Source organism: Myotis myotis, unplaced genomic scaffold (assembly GCF_014108235.1).
Source record: "Myotis myotis isolate mMyoMyo1 unplaced genomic scaffold, mMyoMyo1.p scaffold_m19_p_4, whole genome shotgun sequence".
Classification (NCBI taxonomy): Eukaryota; Metazoa; Chordata; class Mammalia; order Chiroptera; family Vespertilionidae; genus Myotis; species Myotis myotis.
In genome coordinates this window covers 16,851,943-16,872,166 of record NW_023416346.1, presented here as the reverse complement: position 1 = coordinate 16,872,166, position 20,224 = coordinate 16,851,943, and the positions used below count along the sequence as shown (strand labels likewise).

At 39.0% G+C, this 20,224-nt stretch overlaps 1 protein-coding gene across 1 annotated transcript in view; it reads left to right on the top strand.

Annotated features, from left to right (window-relative positions):
* LOC118654347 (AF4/FMR2 family member 2-like) overlaps window positions 1-20,224 on the top strand; it is a 220,416-nt gene that overhangs the window by 36,907 nt on the left and 163,285 nt on the right. Inside the window, exons 2-3 of the mRNA XM_036305678.1 lie at window positions 2,414-2,546; window positions 13,420-14,280. Of these exons, the coding sequence (XP_036161571.1) occupies window positions 2,414-2,546; window positions 13,420-14,280 (994 nt within the window). The remainder of the gene's footprint in view (window positions 1-2,413; window positions 2,547-13,419; window positions 14,281-20,224) is intronic.

Genomic DNA, 20,224 nt, shown 5'->3' with positions numbered 1-20,224 from the left:
AAGCAGAAATTTATTGACCTTAGAGTTGACTTGGAAAACATTGAAAAAAAGCGATTAGAGACAGGAGTACCAAAGAGAAGTGTCAAAAATGAACTATTAAGGACTTGGAATGCCATTCCAGAAATTTTTTTCTGTTTAAAAAACTTTGCAACAGCGTTACTCTCCATGTTTTCATCCACATACGCTTGTGAATCTTTGTTCTCAGTGATGAATTTTGTTAAGTCTCATAATAGGAGTAGCCTGATGGATGAAAGTAGTAGCTTGTGCATATCTCTGAAGGTCACAAAACATAAACCTGATGTAAAATCTCTGTCATCAGTGATGCAGCAGCAAAAATCCCACTGATAATATCAAACGGAGTCATAAAGTTTTCTGTCGAACTATCAGTGTACATGTATACATTAAAAAATAAATGTATTTTTCATCATCATATACTGTGTTTTTGTAACTCAAAAGAATTTTGTTATTTCTTCAAGGTTCTTCACATACGCACACCTTAAGAGATATCAAGTAGGCGTAACATGTTCTCAAAAAATTAGGGTTGGCACACAGAAGAATTTTGAGTCAGAGATTTTGCTGGTTTTGGCACGCACTCACAAAAAGGTTGCCCACCCCTGATATAGGATAAAGGCCTGGTGCATGGGTAGGGGCTGGCTGCTTTGCCCTGAAAGGTGCCCCGGATCATGGCGGGGGTCCCGCAGGGGTGTCTGGCCAGCCTGGGTGAGGAGCTGAGGGCCGTTTTCAGACTGGCCACACCCCCTTCAGGGTCGGGGGGGGTCCCTGCTGGAGTGCCTGGCCAGCCTGGGTGAGGGACTGAGGGCTTTTTTCAGGCAGGCCACACCCCTTCAGGGAGGGGGGTCCTGCTGGGGTGCCTGGTCAGCCTGGTGAGGGGCTGATGGCTATTTGCAGGGTGGCCACAATCCCTTCAGGGTGGGGGTCCCTGCTGGGGTGCCTGGCCAGCCTGGGTGAGGGGCTGATGGCTATTTGCAAGCTGGCCAAGCCTCCCAGCGAGGACCCTCACCCCATGACGGTGTGGCCAGCCTGGGTGAGGCACTGATGGCTGTTTCCAGGCTGGCCACAGCCCCTTCAGGGTTAGGGTCCCCGCTGGGGTGCCTGGCCAGCATGGGCGAGGGGATGAGGGCCGTTTTCTGGCTGGCCACACCTCCTTCAGGGTGGGAGGTCCTGCTGGGGTGCCTGGCCAGTCTGGGTGAGGGGCTGATGGCTGTTTGCAGGCTCGCCACAACCCCAAGCCACCCAAACTCCCAGTGGAGGCTGGCTGGAAGTAGGTATCTGGGATTAATTTATCTTCTATAGTTGAAACTTTGTTGCCTCGAGTGGAGGCCACAGCCGGCCAGGGCAGGTGGGAAGCTTGGCTTCCTCCATTGCCGGGGCAACAAGCCTCCTGCTTGCTCCAGCTCCGTGGCTGCCGGCTGCCATCTTGGTTGGGTTAATTTGCATATAGTCACTCTGATTGGCTGGTAGGCGCGGTTTGGGGCATAGTGAAGGTACGGTCAATTTGCATGTTTCTATTTTATTAGATTAGCTATTCACAGCTTTGCATGATGAAAAAAAAATAGTGTTTTGTTTTGTTTTTAATACAGAAGCATTGCAGTCTATAAAATCAAAGGGCCCAGAATATATCTTAGATATTGACTGGAAGCTTTTCTACTGACCCTCCAATGGGAAAGCTTGAAATGTGATGAACTTCACAGAATTACATGTATTTATAAAACATTTGTGTGTTAGTTGTTCAAGGCTTTTGACACATTGTTTTCATTGTTAGAAGTTTGTTGTGCAAGCCAGACCCCTTTCTTTGTGAAAAGTTTCCCCAAAAGTCTTTCAGTCATTCAAAATGCAAACTATGGTTAGACAACAACAACGAGGACTGGGATTGATTGATTTGGTTTGTTAGAAACTTCCAAAAAATGTGTTTAGGTTCTCCTGTGATTTCTTTACAACAGGATAACTGTGGCTATGGGTTCAGGATAGAATTCCAGTTTATCTGCAATAATGTATTTGTTAATTTATTTCACTTAGGGTTTTGTGACATCTGTGAATTCTGAGCCCTGGGCAGTTCACAACACAATGTAACCTTCAGTACATTTCTACACAGAGTACTGATTTTTGAGAAGTTTATAATTGCCTGTTGTAATCAAGCAAGGGTAAGGGACAAGGATTCTACCATGCTTATGTGGTCATAAATATAATTTCTAATAAGTGAGTTTCTGTTTTCTTCTGTGTTCTGAATAACTGGTCAGGATCTTAAAGGTAATGTGAGGGGAAAAAAATATTCTCTGCTCTCTATGTATTATCAGTTTGGTAGTCTTGACTTGTATTTTTTTTTCCCTTAGTGATAACAAGGGAGAGTTAAATGACTAATTAACCAATTTCTCCTTTTGTCTTTTTCTATTAGTCACTATGAACAAGATCGTAGTGCACTTAAAAAAAGGGAATGGGAACGGAGGAATCAAGAAGTCCAGCAAGAAGATGATCTCTTTTCTTCAGGCTTTGATCTTTTTGGGGAGCCCTACAAGGTAGCTGAATATGTATGTAATTTATCTTTATGGAAAATGATTGCTTGTCGTGTTTTTTAACACATTTAATCAACATTTAATCTATTTTTAAAGCACCCAAATGATTTCCAGGAGAATATATTTTACAAATGAAGTATATACATATACTGTATTTGGGGCAATTGCAAATTTATAAGGAAGTCTTCTGAGACAGGTTCCATCTTCTTTGGTAAGCATAGTAACTTTGAAAGAGACTTGTGAGACTGCCTGTCTCCAAAGAGATATCTACTGCCCAACACCTCCTACAGCAAGGAAGGCCCCCTTGACACTTTCTCCCACTTTGATTATCAGAAAGGCAGTCCCTGAAGACTGTCAGTGGATATGCCTATTTCTTCTCCCGGTAAATGTCATCCATTGCAAGGCCACTGCTTTCTTTTTCCATTTTAGGTTGTTAGTAGCTGTTCACTGGTTTGAGTGGTCTTTGAAAATCATTGTTCTGGGAGAAAGGTAAAAGTCAATTATTTTTCCTGGTGGTTAATAATCATGATTTTGGAGAGAGTGCCTCAACCAGAGAGGTTAGTGTAGCTTGAATGATTTTCTAGTGGTATTCTGGCTAGTATGTAACTCCAATAATGATCATACTGCTATGTCTAAGTACTGACTTCACAATTACTGCCTCTGAACTTTCTATTTGGAGTGGAGGTTGGGGAAAGAACCCTTTTAAATTGATGATAGCTGGTTTGTTTTTATTGAAATTTAGCAACAGTATAATTTTCTGTAATAAAACAGAGATAATGTAAGAGTTAAAACAAAAATATAGAGTATTTTCAAGAGTTGTGATTTTAAAAGAGCACCATTTAGGGCAGATTCTGGAAAAGGAAAGTTCTTAATAAGGACTGCATAGGCACAAATACTACTTTGGAGCAAAATGTATGCTATTTGGATTGATGACTAGTAACACCAGATTCTTGATGCCTTATTCAAAATAAGTAAGTAACTCCTAATTGAGACCTTCATGTGTCTTTCAAGTTTGGTTAATTCTGACAAAGAAACTTAAGTCACCTAAACTACTAGTTTATGATTTGTTAGTATAATTCTTTTAAAAAGCATTTTTCTATCTCAATTGATTTAAATTTGTACTACCTTCACAGTGTATATTTAGAGACATGATTACTTTAACAAGCATTTATTGAAGGCCCATTATTTGCTAGTCATGTTTTAGACTAGTGTACAAAGGGAAATAAGGCATTATCCCTGCCTTCAAGGAATTTCTTATCCAGTGGCAGAGATAATCATGAATGAATGAGGGAATGACTTCATGGTAAGTGCTAGAGAGGTAGGTAGGAGAAGGATTAGTGAAGACATTGTACCTCATACAAAGGAGTTTGGACATGATTCTGTACATAAAGAGAAGTTATTGCAAGTTTTAAAATCAGGTCATGTCTGGGACAAAGAATTTTAAAAGACAATGTTGAAAATTTGGAGAATGGGTTGATGGGAAGGTAAACTAGAGGCAGATAAGGAATCTATTGTAGTTGGCTAAGGAAAGTTCATGGCAGGCAGCATTTAAGGTAGAGCAAGGAAGTTCAAATGATGGACTGGATATCTGTTTGGATGTGGGGAGTGTGATAGATGAATGATTTTTTTCCCATCTGTTTGACTTCAGAAGATGGTGCTATTAACAGGTTGTTCAGAAGGACAGCAGGGTTGGTGCATGTAGAGAAAAACATAATTCTGATTTGAGTAATTTGTGTTTGAGATGCCACTTGAATATTAAGGGAGAGTTATCCAGTAGATATTGGATACATGGATATGGAGCTAAAGGGAGTTGTTAAGAGAGAGATTTAGGTGACATCATGTAGGTGGCAATAGAAGCTGTGAGAATTAACATTATCACTGAGTAAGATTACTGTGTAAAAAGGACAAATAGAGAATCTTGGGAACTAGTAACATTTAAGGGGTAAAATACAGAGTGTCCCCAAGAATATATACATATTTTAACAGCTGATAGCTCAATTTTCAAAATGAAATTTGTTTTAATAAACACTGCCTTTATAATTATTCAAAGTATGTGTATACATTTTTGGGACACCCTATAGGTGGTAAAAACCGAGGCAAGGAAAATAAGTTAAAAAGGAGTGAAAAATAAGAAAGATAGTAAGAGAACTTGGAGAGAATCATTTAATAGAACCAAAGTAATAAAGGGCTTATGGAGGAGGGATTTGCTAGTTACAGATATCAGAGAGGTCAGGAAAGGTGGGGACTGGAAAGTGGCTGTTGGATTTGGCAGTTAAGTGATAATTAGTGACCTTAGGAAGAGTTGTTTTATTTGTTAATGTTGGTGGTCATTGTGGGAAGCCAAACTCTAAGGGTTTTGAGAGTAAATGGGATGTAGTAACATAAAGGAAGAGAGGAAGTTAATGTAGATTTGATCTTGCAGAAAGTTTTTGTATTGAGGGGGGAAGAAAGGAAGCAAATTAAATTGCAAGGGGGAGAAATATGGAAGGAAGCTTTCTAAAAGTGAAATAAACTTGAACATTTTTAGAGATTGATGGGAAGGAACCAATGACAATGGATAAGGAAAGGGTGAAGAAGGTATAGGAGGGAGAAATGGGGTAAGTAGAGCAAGATCCCAGAGGTAATGAGAACATACAAAATCAAGAACATGTGAAGAGTGATGAGCCATGGGAAAGTAAATGGCAATGGAATATTAGTCAGAGGTAATGATAAAATACAAAATCAAGAACATGTGAAAAGTGATGAGCCATGAGAAGGAAGATGGCAATGGAATATTACAAAGAGAACAAAGCAAGAGAGTGAAGGAAAGATTGGGGGCAGGGCAAGAAGTTGTGATTTCCATTTTTTCCAGAGAGTGGAAGTGAAGTCAAAGGATGATAGATGCCAATATTAAGAAAAAGGAATAGCCAGATGAGTTTTATATATTATAGTTGGATGGATTAGAAAAATGAGCTTTATTCAGAGGATGCATCATTAACATTCAATATTTACTCCATACTTAACACTATTATGAGATATAGCATCCTTGATTCCCCCACATTATATTTTCAATCCTGCTCAATTAGTGGTCATATACCTTTAAGGTAAATACCATCTCTTGTTAACAAGGAGTGTTATGTAGATGTGCATTTATATTTTTGAGTAGGCAGTTAAAAAATCTTTTGTCAACATTGTCAGACGCTTTCAAAAGCCATCTGTCTTGATATGTCTAGCACCAGTTCTAGGTGCTAGATGTGTCTCTACCAGATGTGTGCTAGACATATCAAAACAGATGTCTTTTGAAAGCATCTGACAATGTTGACAAAAGATTTTTTAACTGCCTACTCAAAAATATAAATGCACATCTACATAACACTCCTTGTTAACAAAAGATGGTATTTACTGACTAATGGGAACATTAGTCTAGTGCAGGGCAAGGCTTATTATGTGACTAGTAGCTTGTTGCCTTTATCCTTCTTGATGAGGAAGAGCCTTTTTTCTTGGGTAAAGACTGTGAAAGAAAGAAATATGTTAACAATTGATAAATTAGTAACTCTCTTTCGCTATTACTTTGATGATCAGCTGCTATTTTGTGCTATGTCTATGTTCAGGGTTCTCTGGGTGATCACTGGACAGTAGACCTCTCCTTCTCCCCATATTGTGATACTATTGTGCTTGATGTGTACCTACAAAATCTCCCCACATCTGGACTGGTGTGGAAACCCTTGAAATAGCTTGACATGCCATTGGTAGGGATGAAGGCATGCCACAACTCTTCCTTGGGTTTGTGGTTGGAATGCTTATCAAATTAAAAAATCAAAATTCCTGGTGGTGGATCAGGACTTTCAGGAAACTTTTTGCCATCCTAAATTCTAAATTATAGTTTGATCACTTGTCCAACATTATCAATGGTAACAAACTAGTCAATGAATGGCCAGAAGGAAGAAATGGTGATTTCTAATGTTCCTGGCTGATTTCCTTCCTTTCCTTATTTTACCTCTACCACTCCCAGAATGGAAAGTATGTTGACTACTCCAACATTTGGTTGGTGGGTAACCTCTCTGCATGGTTGCTTTTGTTGCTTACACATTTCAAATTTGAGTTAGTTTGTGCTATGCTATAGAAAGGGCTGTCTTTAAAAGTGATTGAAAAAATGTGACATGTCTAGTGTGGGAATATTAGGAGGGATGAGGAACTAGCATGTACCAAGTGCCTAGTCTATGCCAGACACTGTGCTGTAGCTTTATATATGTGCTTGTTTAGTCCTTACAATAACTAGCATAGGCATTTTCCTCATGTTTCCCATGAGGAATTTGAGACTCAGAGAGGTGAGGTTGCTTCTCTGCAGCTTAATATCCATATAACTGGTAAATCTAGGCCCAGTTCTATGTGATTCTGTATCTGTAGCAGGAAGCTGTTGATATCCTCTGACAGGAAGACAGAAGACCTGATAAGCTTACCTCCTGTGTGACTTTGGGGAAGAAATTTCATTTCTCTAACCTATAGTTTCCTCCTCTCTGAAGTGAATAATAATACCTGATAATAAAAATAATACCTGATAACAGCAACAACAACAACAACTACTACAACTGACATTTATAGTTTTTCATAGCTCAACAAGAATGAGGAATGAGGACACTGAGGCACAGAGAGGTTAAGTGGCTTATCTACAGCTGTTTATGTTGGGGCAGTTACAAGCTAGATTGAAACCAGATCTGCTATGCTGAATCACATGGTTATTGTAAAGATCAAGTCAAATACCCAAGAAACCTTGCCTTGAAATCTGTAAAGTGCTGTACAAATTCAAAGTATTATCATTATTATAATTAAAGAAAGAAATAGTAACTTACAGTTTGGATAGATTAACTGTGAAATATTAGAATTATATAAAATAAATCACTAAATCACATACATTAGCTACAATGAAGTAAAAGAAGAAATGAACCTCAAAACTTAAGTTATATAATTACTTATATTAAAAATAAATACTATAGTGTAATTACCTTCTAGCACATTAGTCCTGCAATGAAATCATGCTACTGATTTGAAGATAGCCTTAGAAGCAAACTGAGACAACTTTGCATTTCTTGAAGTAATGAGAGGCAAAAAGCTTAAATGAAGGAGAGCTGTTAGTCATGAGCCACAAACCAGGCATGTAATTTATGCCTGAAAATACTTAGAAAAAACATTTTCTTGATGATGGAGAAATTGTGATTACTCAGAAAATAATGGCTGTAAAGGTTACCTTTAAGGAATCAACTGATTCTCTAGAACAGGAAATAAAAAAATTGGCAAAAATTGAAAGAAGCCTACAATTGATTGAAATGGCTGGATTTCATTTTTTCCATTTTTATAATGTTCAATCAAGACTTCCTGGAATACTTTGTTCCTTAATAGGATTGCTAAGACTCTAGAGGGTGAAAAAAACCTTTAGTGTGAATTAGATGTTGCTGTGGTGTATAATGAGAGTGCATTGTGTAGGTGTACATAAATATATTGCAGACCCCATTAAGTTTTCTATCATATAGTCATCCTAAGAAATTTATGATTGTGGGAAGGCAGAGAGTTGAATCTGGCCACTTAGACTTTACTGATAATTATTGGAGATTATTGAATGACTAGAGGCCCGGTGCACAAAAATTTGTGCACTCGGGGGGGGGGGGGGGGGGCCCTCAGCCCAGCCAGCCTGTGCCCTCTCGCAGTCTGGGACCCCTCAGGAGATAACGACATGCTGGCTTAGGCCTGCTCCCGGGTGGCAGAGGGCAGGCCCAATCCCTAGGTGCAGCCCCTGGTCGGGCTCAGAGCAGGGCCGACTGGGGAGTTGGGGCACTGCCCCCTGTCATACACAGAGCAGGGCGATCAGGAGCTTGTGATTCCACCCTCAGTCACGCTCAGGGTAGGGCCGATTGGGGGGGTTGGGGCACCATCCCCTGTCACACTCAAGGCAGGGTCAATGGGGAGGTTGTGGTGCCACCCCCTGTCATGCACAGAGCAGGGCCAATCAGGGGGTTGGGGCATTTCCCCCTGTCACTCACAGAGCAGGGCCAATCAGGGGGTTGGGGCGCAGCCCCCTGTCATGGACAGAGCAGGGCCCATCAGGGAATTGGGGTGCCACCCTCTATCACCCACATAGCAGGGCCGATCAGGGGGTTGGGGTGCTGCCACTCTCACACTCAGGGCAGGGCCGATGGGGAGGTTATGGCTCTACCCTGTCACACACAGAGCAGGGCCCGTGGGGGGGGGGGCACCGCACCCTGTCACACACAGAGCCGCAGGGTGATCAGGGGGTTTGGGCGCCACCCCCTGTCACGCTGATCCCGGTGCTGGGAGGCCTCGCAGCTCCGCTGATCTCGGTGCTGGGAGGCATATTACCCTTTTACTATATAGGGTAGAGGCCTGGTGCATGGGTGGGTGCCGGCTGGTTTGCCCTGAAGGGTGTCCTGGATCAGGGTGGGGGTCCCCACTGGGGTGCCTGGTCAGCCTAGGTGAGGGGATGATGGCTGTTTGCAGCTGGTCACACACCCTTCAGGGTGGGGGTCCCCACTGGGGTGCCTGGCCAGTCTGGGTGAGGAGCTGAGGGCTGTTTTCAGGCTGGGGGTGACTGAAGCTCCCAACCACTCCTTTTTTTCTTTCTTTTTTTTTTTATTCTGGGCCAGCTGTAGCTTTGAGGCTTGGCTCCAGCTCTTAGGCATCCGCTGTTGAAAGTAGGTTTCTGGCCTTTGCTTACAATGTTGCGATCCTGCTGGCTGACGCCCGGCAGGTTTCTGGGATTTTGTTTAGTTTCTATGTTTGTTACATAGTTGCTTGCAGCTCAGAGGCCTGCAGTGGCAGGCGGGGAACATTGGAGTCCTCTGTCACTGAAGCAAGCAAGCCTCTTGTTAGTTTCAAGCTGCCTGGCTGCCAGCCACCATCTTGGCTGACAGTTAATTTGCATATTGCCCTGATTAGCCAATGGGAAGTGTAGCGGTCGTACGCCAATTACCATGTTTCTCTTTTATTAGATAGGATGGGCTTCTGAGACTATGTGCCTGTGTGTACTCTTTGCCTAAATCTGTCTCATGAGTATTTTCAATTTACCACTATGCATGTTAAGAATTACCATGTCTGTAATCACAACATGTCTGTTATGCAAAACACATGGATCTTCCTTCAGTCAGCAACACAGAAAGCGTCACCCGTGAACTGTCTTGAACTGTCTGCTATGCAGTTCCAGTCACAAGTCCCATCCCACTGAGACAATTCCTCTGTGAGGAAGCTAGTCTAAGGGAGGTTACACCCTCTATTCCTTTGGATTTGCTGCATTCCTATATCAGTAGTGCACAGGAAAGCATAATACTTGGAGCTATTAGCCTAACCCTGTAACTCCACATGCAGACATTTCTTCCCTGAGTTAGATTTTAATTCAATGCTCTTGCTTTTAAGTCATCATAAGGAAAAGCCATGTGAAGACATCTTTACATTTTCTGTAAAATTAGTACTGAAAAACTATTTTATTGTTCAAAGTTTCTTGCAATCAAACCAATGAGAATTTATTTTCATATTTTAGTATCTGGTAGTCATTTATTTCATTTAATGAAATAAGGGTATCCTTCCTTTCATCAGATAAAGAGAATTTTATAAGCTATGAGCTTTTCCTTATTGCTTTAGCTACCAAGAAGCTTGGTTTTCAACTTAATGTTCAATCACAGTAACCAACTTAGCTTCACTTTTACTTTTTCTATTTATGTACCTTTTACTCAAAATTCTTTATTTTAGCATAGGCAAGGTATAAATTATAATTTTATTCTGTTCAATTCATCAACAATTTATTGAGTGCCAAATATGCATCATACATGTTGCTAAGTCTTGAAGGTATAAAATTAAATAAAAGGTAGTTGACTTTTAAAAGCTTACACTTTTGTGCAGGAAAAGAAATTATAACTATAGTATAGTCTATATAGTAGGTTGATTTTCTATATGTATTTAGAGAAGTTTCAATTTTCTTCTAACTTTATTCATGTAGATACAGTTTTAGACATTGGCCAGTTTAGGACTTCTCCTAATTTCAAGCATATTTTAAAACCTAGAGATGCAAAATTAAATCTAAGCATGCATCAGAAACTCAGATCACTATAGTAATAGACATAAATGAGGAGATATTAAAACCTAACTAAGGTTCTCTCCATTGAGATAAAGATAAACCTGTTCCTTTTATTTACTGCTGAACAGGAACAGGAATGTGATTAACTTGCTTGTGAGCGAATGGGTTTTGATGTTCTGGACTCCTGATGCAGCTGGGCTAGAATAGAGTGAATTACTTCTTAGGGATTTGAGAAATTTTGGTGGTTTTTGTGACATCATGGGGCAAGGTTCTGATTCTGTAGAACTCTGTTTCAATGAAAGTTCAATGAAATTGCAATGAAAGTAAAGTAAAATTTCTATGAAAATTCAATAAATTAAGCTTTGAGCTTCCTGGTAGCTAAGGCAAAAAGAAAAAGCTCATAGGCTATATAATTTTATTTGCCTAATGTAAAGAAGCATATCCTAACTCAGTGAATGAGACAGTGTAAAATGAAGACATTTAAAATGAAAATTAAATAGCTGTTTCCCCTTGTTGAGTAATATCCTTGAGGATAGTCAGGTATTAGTGTTCATTAGGCAGTCATTTGACCTTAGAGATAAACAGTTTGAGGGGCCAGAACAATGCTTTGCATCAGATTCTTATGGGGCCCTCAGCTCAATGAAATATTTTTGTTCTGAATTTAAGGATTGAATAGAGAAACTCATTTAGGCTGCTGCCCAAATGTCTTATTGTGCAACTCTGTTGAAGAGGAGACAGATGTATACAAAGAGTTTATCCTTGCCTTAGCTGAAAAGTAATTTCTTCCATTAAAATTGACAAACTTAGGCCCTTTAGGGAATAAAAGTGATTTTTACTTGTCTTTATCTATTAAATATGCCTTTCAAATATACTTCTGAAAATAGAGAAATTTTTCAGCTGAGAATTATATGAAATATTAATTGTTTAAGCACTATTTCAGCACCAAGGTTGCATGTAATGCAATATAAGATGTTTTTGAGGATAAGAAACCTAAAGTGATATATATCTTTTTCTAAAATTCTCCATCCCCCACAGATCTATCTTAGCCTATATTTAGAATATTTTGTATTTATCTTTGAAACCGTATTTTCCAAACTGCCCTTATTTCTTTGAAAGTGTCTTCTGTGATTTAACATAGGATATGAGTTGAATACTATATACAGTATATGGCGATCATGCTAATAACGAAGCCAAGGTTTCCAGTTTGAATCCCTTTCTGGTTGTTTCTTCTTGGTATCTTTTTCTGGCTCCTCTTCTTTTCCCAATCTCTTAAAAGTTGATGTTTTCCAGGGTTCACTCCTTAGATCGATCTTATCTTTCTACATTTTCTTTCCCTGGGTGATTTCATTCATTTTTGGCACTTCACCCTCCATTCATTTTCACACTCTTCCATCTTCACATACAGAGAATAGCACACAACCATACAGCCTAGGTTTAGACTGAGATAACAAAGTTATATAAGTGCACTCTCTGTGTGCAACAGAAAACTGGGCCATGTTAAGGGTGTGTGAGAAATCTTAAATGTTAAACATCTAGCTTAAGTGGAGGTTGTACCAGTGGGAGGTTGTCATACCCTTCTGTGCATGAAGAGCAAGCCTATGGATCCTGGGACGTAAACATTACATAGGGTGAGTGTCTTCTCCATCCATCTAATGGCCCTGCTGCCACATGCCTCCATGGATGCCAGTAGTCTTGTTTCATTGCAACATCTTGGGCCAGAATAGTAAAGTCTAGGCACAAAGAAGTACTTTGCCCTTCTGAATTCAACAGCTTATTTTGATAACATCTTTACTAGGTAAAAAGAGTAATAAAAAGTCACTTTCAAAATTGAAAAGCTGAGTTTTCATCAGTCATTTCCCAGTATACAGCTCTCTACTATTTTTAGTTATGAAGGCTATGCTTTCTATATTAAAAAAAAATACTCAGAAACTTAAATATTTTAAAAGCAATCACACCACTTAAATAAGATTAGTATAACCTACAGGGGATGGTATAGCTGGTATGTCGGTTGTCCATAGAATGATTCAGTTGCCAACATCACTTTGAAAATCTGACTGTGTTTTGATTTACTCAAGTAACAGTTTAAATTCTTGAATATTTTTTTTCTAACTCACCTAAGACACAGGAGAGCTTGAGTTACTGTTGATAAACAGTTGCGCCATTTCAAAGTAAATGAGTATGAATCATCAATATGTAAATACCATTCCCCCAGAACATGTAGGCAGACACCAGTAATTTATAGTTCTTTGATGGAAAGGAATTAGATTTACTTTAGTTATAAGTCAGCTCAATTAGATATTGTTAAATCCCAAGCTTTTTCTAAACTGAAGGTAGCCATGATAGGATACTTTAACTGACTTCTTCCTTATCTAGTGGGCTAAGCCTTTTTCATTGTATAATGTAGTGGAAAGGGGTGACATGTCAAGAACAATATAATTTAAATAATCCTTTATAATTCCAATGATCAGTAAGTAGAAATTGTTGATCACAATGCAGAATGTAAGAGTTCAGCTCAACTGATCTAAAGTAAGGTATTTTGCTAATAAAATTCATAAGTAACATAATTTAAAACTTTTTCCCAGTAAGAATATTTAAGGTTAGGCCAGGGAGTATACAAATGTTAATCACACAGCTCATTCCAAGAGACTATTTCAATATCGTTACTGATTTTTTTCTTATATAGCACATGAAAAGTATGAATAGCAGCCTGAAAATTTTAGAGAACCTTATATGTTAGTCAACTTAGAACATCTGTTTGAAACATTAACATTAGGAAACACAAACCTATTCATTCTTTCTCCTCCCACCCCCATCTTTTTGTTATTTTAGACAAACAAAGGTGATGCACTTGCCAACAGAGTCCAGAACACGCTGGGAAACTATGATGAAATGAAGGATTTGCTAACTAACCATTCTAATCAGAATCATCTAGTGGGAGTCCCAAAGAATTCTGTGCCCCAGACTCCCATCAACAAAAATGAACCAAGCTTTTTCCCAGAACAAAAGAACCGAATGATCCCTCCTTATCAGGATAACACTCACCCCTCTGGACCAATGCCTCCACCTTCTGTTGTGATACTGAATTCAACTCTAATACACAGCAACAAGAAATCAAAACCCGACTGGCCACGAGATAGTCATAACACTAGCATTGTACCGGCTAGCCAGGCCAGCAGTCAGCCAAATAAGATGCAGCCATCTACACAGGATCAGCCCCAAGCTAGACTGGAAGACTACTTTGTTTACCCAGCTGAACAGCCTCAAGTTGGAACACTTGAAGGATCAAACCCATCAGCAAAGGAAGGCAGTTATCTCAAGTCCAGTGGAGGCGATACATTCAAAGAAATCTTTCAATCTAACTCACCAGAAGCATCTGAATTTACAGTGCAAGTACCTGGGTCTCCCCTACTTGCCTCCTCTTTATTGGCTCCTAGCAGTGGCCTTTCAGTTCAAAACTTCCCACCAGGGCTTTACTGCAAAACAAGCATGGGGCAGCAAAAACCAACTGCATATGTGAGACCTATGGATGGCCAGGACCAGACACAAGACATATCTCCAACACTGAAACCTTCTATTGAATTTGAGAACAGTTTTGGGAATCTGTCATTTGGATCCCTCTTGGATGGAAAACCAAGTACAGCCAGTTCAAAGACTAAACTGCCAAAGTTCACAATTCTCCAAACAAGTGAAGTAAGTAATTTTAAAGTTTTGTTTTGTTCCTTTTTTTTTTTTTTTTTTTTTTTTTTTGGTTTACTGCTATAAAGTATTCACAAGCAGCTCTTATTTACCTTCTCACGCCATAAGTATGACTCTTCAAGGTCAGAAACTGAGTCTTGATCTTCTATCACTTGTGACTTGACTGATTAACACTCTGCAAATTCAGTAATATCTCCATAATTTGGAATGACAAAAGACAAGGTCAGTCTGAGTGAATGAAAGGTTGGAGTTATAAAGTAGTTTCAGACAATGCATTTTCAATATTATGTACAAATTTAATAACACTGGAGATTTTAATTGGCCATGAGGCCCATGAAAAGATTGAGTCGCTATAGGCCATGACTAGCCAATATCATAAACAAAACACAAAAATTTCCTTGAGGTATTGAATGTACAGGTGTGGTTTGCTGGATCCTGAAGTGGAAGGCATTCTTTAAGAATTTTAGCTTCTTGCCCTTACTGGTTTTGCTCAGTGGTTGGAGCATCAGTCCATGGACTGAAGGGTCCTGAGTTCATTCTGGTCAAAGGCACATACCTCGGTTATAGGCTTGATCCCTGGCCCCCGTCTGGGTGTGTGCAGGTGGCAACCGATCAATGTGTCTCTCTCGCATCAATGTTTCACTCTTTCTCCCCTCCTCCCTTCCACTCTGTCTAAAAATCAATGGAAAACATATCTTCGGGTGAGGATTAACAAAAACAAACAAAAATGACCATGAAGAATCTTAGCTTCTCAAGTGCTTGCAGGGCTATTTATTGGTAAGATCTGTGTTATCTTCTATATTCCTCAACCTTCCCTTTTGCGTCACTACCTTGAGCCCTTCTATGAAATCCAAAGGCATTATACTCAACCAGAATTCCACTGGGTTTAGAATGACTAAATGCTCTACCCATCTCGGGAATTTCCTTGTAAAAGAGAAGTTCTGAGGGACCAAAGCCTCTCCTAAAGGAATGAATTGTAATGACTGCATATTATGCCTTGTGGCCCCTGGGTGGGCAACACATATTGGGTGCCCCTTAGATACCACCATATAAGCTGCTGCCTACTATACCTCAAATGCTTGACTGTAAGATGCCACTGCTTTTAGATTGTTACTGTTGACTAGAATCTTGAAAATATATGGAGGAAGAAAGTAGTTTGAAATTCTTAATAGGAGTGACAGACAATCTGTATTGTTGCAGATTCTAATTTAGTGCTGTCTGAATTAGAGAAATCTGACCATATGTGTCCTCTGGCTTTTCTTCCTCTATTCATACTCAGCAGATGCTGTGATTTCAGAGGATTATGGGAATACAAAGGAAGGGGCTGTTGGTTGTATTTTCTGAATGCATGTTTTTAATATTGTTTCATCTCTGAGGAAGTTGTGCTTTTTGTATTATAACTCATCAAGTCTTGTCAAGCTTCCTCCTAAATATCTCCCTAATCTGTCACCTCTTCACCCTCATTGTTTTTGAAGTGCCCATGAGCATCTCTCACCTGGAATGTTGTGATAGCCCCTCCTACCATGTCTCCCTCCCTCTAGTCTCACCTTTCTTACAAACCATCCTCCATACAGACTGATTTAATGGGCAGATCTTGTCATGTCACTCCCTATTTTGGATTCTTCAATGTCTTCTCATCACTTTCAGGAAAAAGTCCAGATTTCTTAATTCTGCATGCAAAGCTCTTCATTCTCTGATTTCATACTCCCTTTCTGACTTATATGTCACCACTTCTTCATATACAGATGAAATCCCAGCCATATGGAACTACATATGGTTTCCCATCATATCATGCTTTATCACACTTCCTTGTTTTTGTGCCTACTACCCCTTCAGCATACAATGTATTTCCCTACTCTCCCTTGTCTTCCTGGTGAAGACCTGCTTCTCCTTCACGTATACTCAGTTGTCACTTTCACCAGGCTTAATCACAAACTGCTTCTTCTGGACTCCTCTAGCATCTTGTATACACTCTGACGGGCACTTTTTTCATTGTATTGTAGTTACTTGTTTATGTCTGTCTCGGCCACTAGACTGTGAGCTCCCTGAGAGCAAGAAATGTCTCATTCTTTTCTGTATCTTAAGTGCCTAGCAAATGCCTGGCACAGAGTAGATACTCAATAAATATTTGTTGAATGAATGAATTTCAAAAATGGTTACTTGATTACATTTACTAAGCTATGTTAATCAAATAACATTAACAAAGATAAACAATTGCTAGAAAAGCCATCTTCAATTTTATTCCTTTCATTGTGCATTGTCTTCCTGTGTCTTATTCTACTCTACTTCTGCAGAGTCATTTGGAAACCTGAATCCCAATTTCCACCGGATGGCTTATTACAGGATTGTAATACTTATAAACCCAAAAGAAACCTGTTTTGAAAAAGGTGTATAATGGGAGACTGGAATGTAATTTTTGTCCTGTTCTTGTCCTGGTGTCTGCTATTGTTCCCTCCTTACATGGTGGTGCCATCATTCAGAACTGGTCTCCAAATAGCACTGGCCCATCAAGAGGTCTGTCAGCCTGTGTCCATACCTGATTAGTGGAGTGACAGGTCACAGTTTCAGTGAGATCTGCTCTGTTGTAATCCTCTGTCATATATTTACAGTATGGTTGACCCAGATTCAGAAATTACTTCATGTTTTTGCTCAATGCTCTGGCACACTATTGAGAGTTACATTTCCAAAGAGATTCTGAGCTATCATCAACTCTGGAGATGATGATCTAATAAACAATCTATGTGCACTGCATCCAGCCTTTGGTGAGGAAAGGTACAAACAGACTTTGGTAGAGCCTTGTATCAAAATGGACCAGGTGCAATAAAGTCATCATAAAGATCAGTGAAGTACTTATTTTAAAATATAGGTTTCAAGGAAGGATTTAAAAGAGTGGTAGAACGAATCTTAGTGACCTAAAGTCAGGAGAATAATCAGACTCTAAGGGTAATGTGAAAACCAAAAATAGAAGGAAAGAAGTGAGAGGTTAGAAAGTCTAACATAGAGCTCAGAAATGTGTAGATAAAAACATTAATATAACTACAGACAGGGTAGAACATTATAAAGCTTTGAACCTAATGGAATTTATGTAACTAAAACTCTAACCAAGTCTGGAAAGTCAACCTATTATATCTGGTTGAACTTTTCAAAAGCACTTAACTTTACAATTCAGTCCCAGTCCTTGGCACCAAGAGTTACAGGCATTGGGTTCTGGGTACCTAGTCAAAGCAGCCATCTTTGATGAGTGGTAGCATTACTTTATTACTAAAAAAGCTTGTCCATAGAGTAATCACATTTCTTTGAGCATTCCCAACTCATACCCTCGCTCTAGTGACAGGAGGCTGACATGTGTACTAATGAAATACGTTTTGGGGGAGTAGGGAGTAAATGACTAGGAAACACATATTCTAAGATATACAAAAAGCAAATGTCATTATATTTGTGAACTGGGAGATCATATAAAATTAAATGTGCATGTGTGTGCACCCATGTTTGTTTATGTGTCTATGCTTGTATGTATAGTGGAGAAATTTTAATTATAGGCTATCATTGAGACATTTCTTTGCTTCTTAGAATTTCTGTATTGATACTAAGGATGCTAGAAGCCTAACTTTATTTCAAAGGGTCAGTTTTTCTATTGAAGCATGCTATTTAAAAAAAACAAGCAAACATTATTTGTTTTTGTAAAAACTTAATGTTACAGAATTTATTAACATTCCAGGCAACCAAAAATAGACTGATGTGTTCTACAGTTGGCCTTAGAAGAATTTTCTGGGAACTACATCTAAAAACAGTAAAAGACCTTTTTATATAGCTAGTGGAAACTGAGGGTTGCTTGCAGATGGTGTTTTATTAGGAAATTAATTTGTTAATAAATGCAGGTTTATACATGATTTTATTACAGATTTTTTTGTTTGTCATTAGGCTAAGAATATTCTGGTTTTGATAGCTTTGCATTTTGGTGCAATTTTTTATTAGTATTGTTTGAGAAGTAAATAATTCATACAAATGAAATGATCAATGACATGTATTAAGTGTCTCCATCCTAAATCAATAGCTTTTATAAGTACAATACTAATGTGTGGAGTGTCATCACCATAAAGGTTCATTTGCTTTACAAGCAGCTCTTGGTGTGACCTAAGACTATCTGAGGCTACAGTTGCCTCAAAACTAGGAGTCTCTCAGAAAAGTTTAATGGAACTGATAAAAATTATGTGATTTGACTTTAGCTTATTTTATTGACTAGTTTTGTCAACTGGCTAAAAAGTTATTGCTCACATGTTTGTGCCTGTGCTTGTTTTGTTTTATATACCATACAGTGAACACTGTGAGTGTCATTGGATTTATTTATTATGAAGTAGATAGGAATTTCAGATCCCTTTGGTGAGAACTGCAGAGAATGATAAAAATGTACCATTCGTGTGATGGATATGCCCAGTTGGGCACACAGAAACCATAGTGGAAGCTGATTTAAAGAACAGAAGGACATCCTATTGTGTGCAACCCATCGCTATTGTGTGCAACCCATTCTAAGCATTTTTCACTTGATGTATATCACAAGTTTTTTTGTTCATTCTTATGGAAAAAATAGTATCCAGTCTAAGGCTATAACTTGTCTAATTCCCATCCCATTAGAAATTAATGGTGATGCCTCTGAAAGTCTTCATAGTTCCAGGGCACCAAAAGAGACCTTGACCTTAGCATTTATTCCATAAAAGTGTGGGATCCAGAAAGTTTTGTATTCTCCAGTCCATCACCTTTGTCACTTTGTGTGTGTGTGTGTGTGTGTGTGTGTGTGTGTGTGTGTGTGTGTGTTACTAGCTCATCCAACTCCTTGGTCTCATTCATAACTAAAATTGATTTACTTTAACACACTTCTTAATTTTCTCCCTATCTTTGGTATACCCTTGAGCTGAATGGGCCCAACAGAGAATTTGAAAGAGGCAGTTAGTAATACAGGTAGAGCAGGGAGTCTTGAATTCTTTGTGATGGAGAGGTCTGAGGTATAGGAGATACAAATAAGGTTGCCACAATTTGGTGATTAGGAAAAGTGTCTTGGAGAGGTATGGATGAAACCATTTTCATAATTATAGGGTTATTTCACTAGACATGATGCATAGGGGTCACCCTAGAAGGTTTTACAGAGAATGAATGTGAGAGATTTTGAATTTGACCTTGAAAACTGGGTGGAAATACAGTAGGTGAAAGTGAGCTGGAGGGCAATTCATTTGTGTGCATATTACTGATGGATGGAAAGAATGGAAGCTACAAAAATGGGAGGTGAGAACATGCAAGGCATATTCTGAGGACTGGCCAGTTTGTCTGCAACTTTATGTGTGTAGAGGCAAAGTCCAAAAAGACTACAAAGCCAGACTGTTAAAAGTGTCTTGACTGTACAGGCAATCTGGCAGCCAGATTGTGATGCTGAACTTGAAACGTCACTTTCTCAATGGCTTCATGGATGGTGACTTGAGAAATCTCAAACAAATTGTTATCTAGCAATATTTTTTGAACCGCTGTGTTCTCTACTCCCTTACAAGAAAGCACATCTTGTTTCTTTGTTTTTAGGCATCAGCTTTTCCTGAACCTGTTTTCCAAAGGCTCTTTGTAAAATAGAGCTGACATGGTTGTTCTAATGCTCTCCATCCTTGGGGTTCCCTATCCTTCAATACTTCCTCTCACTTTGTTTTCTCATTAGCACTAGTAAAACTCAGTACTAGATCTCAACTTTGGTGTAGTAAAGCTTATCCAAATGTCCCTGCTTTTAGCTTCCTTCTTATTTCCTTAAGTCCTGTTCATTTGCGTGTGGGTATGTGTGTGTGTTTCTTTTCTTTTCAAGGCTGCAGGTAAATGATTCTAGCTATCAGCATCCTGTAACAATGTCGGCTATTTCAGCATTCAATTTTTTTTTTAATTAATTAGACTATTTGGTTTCAGTGCA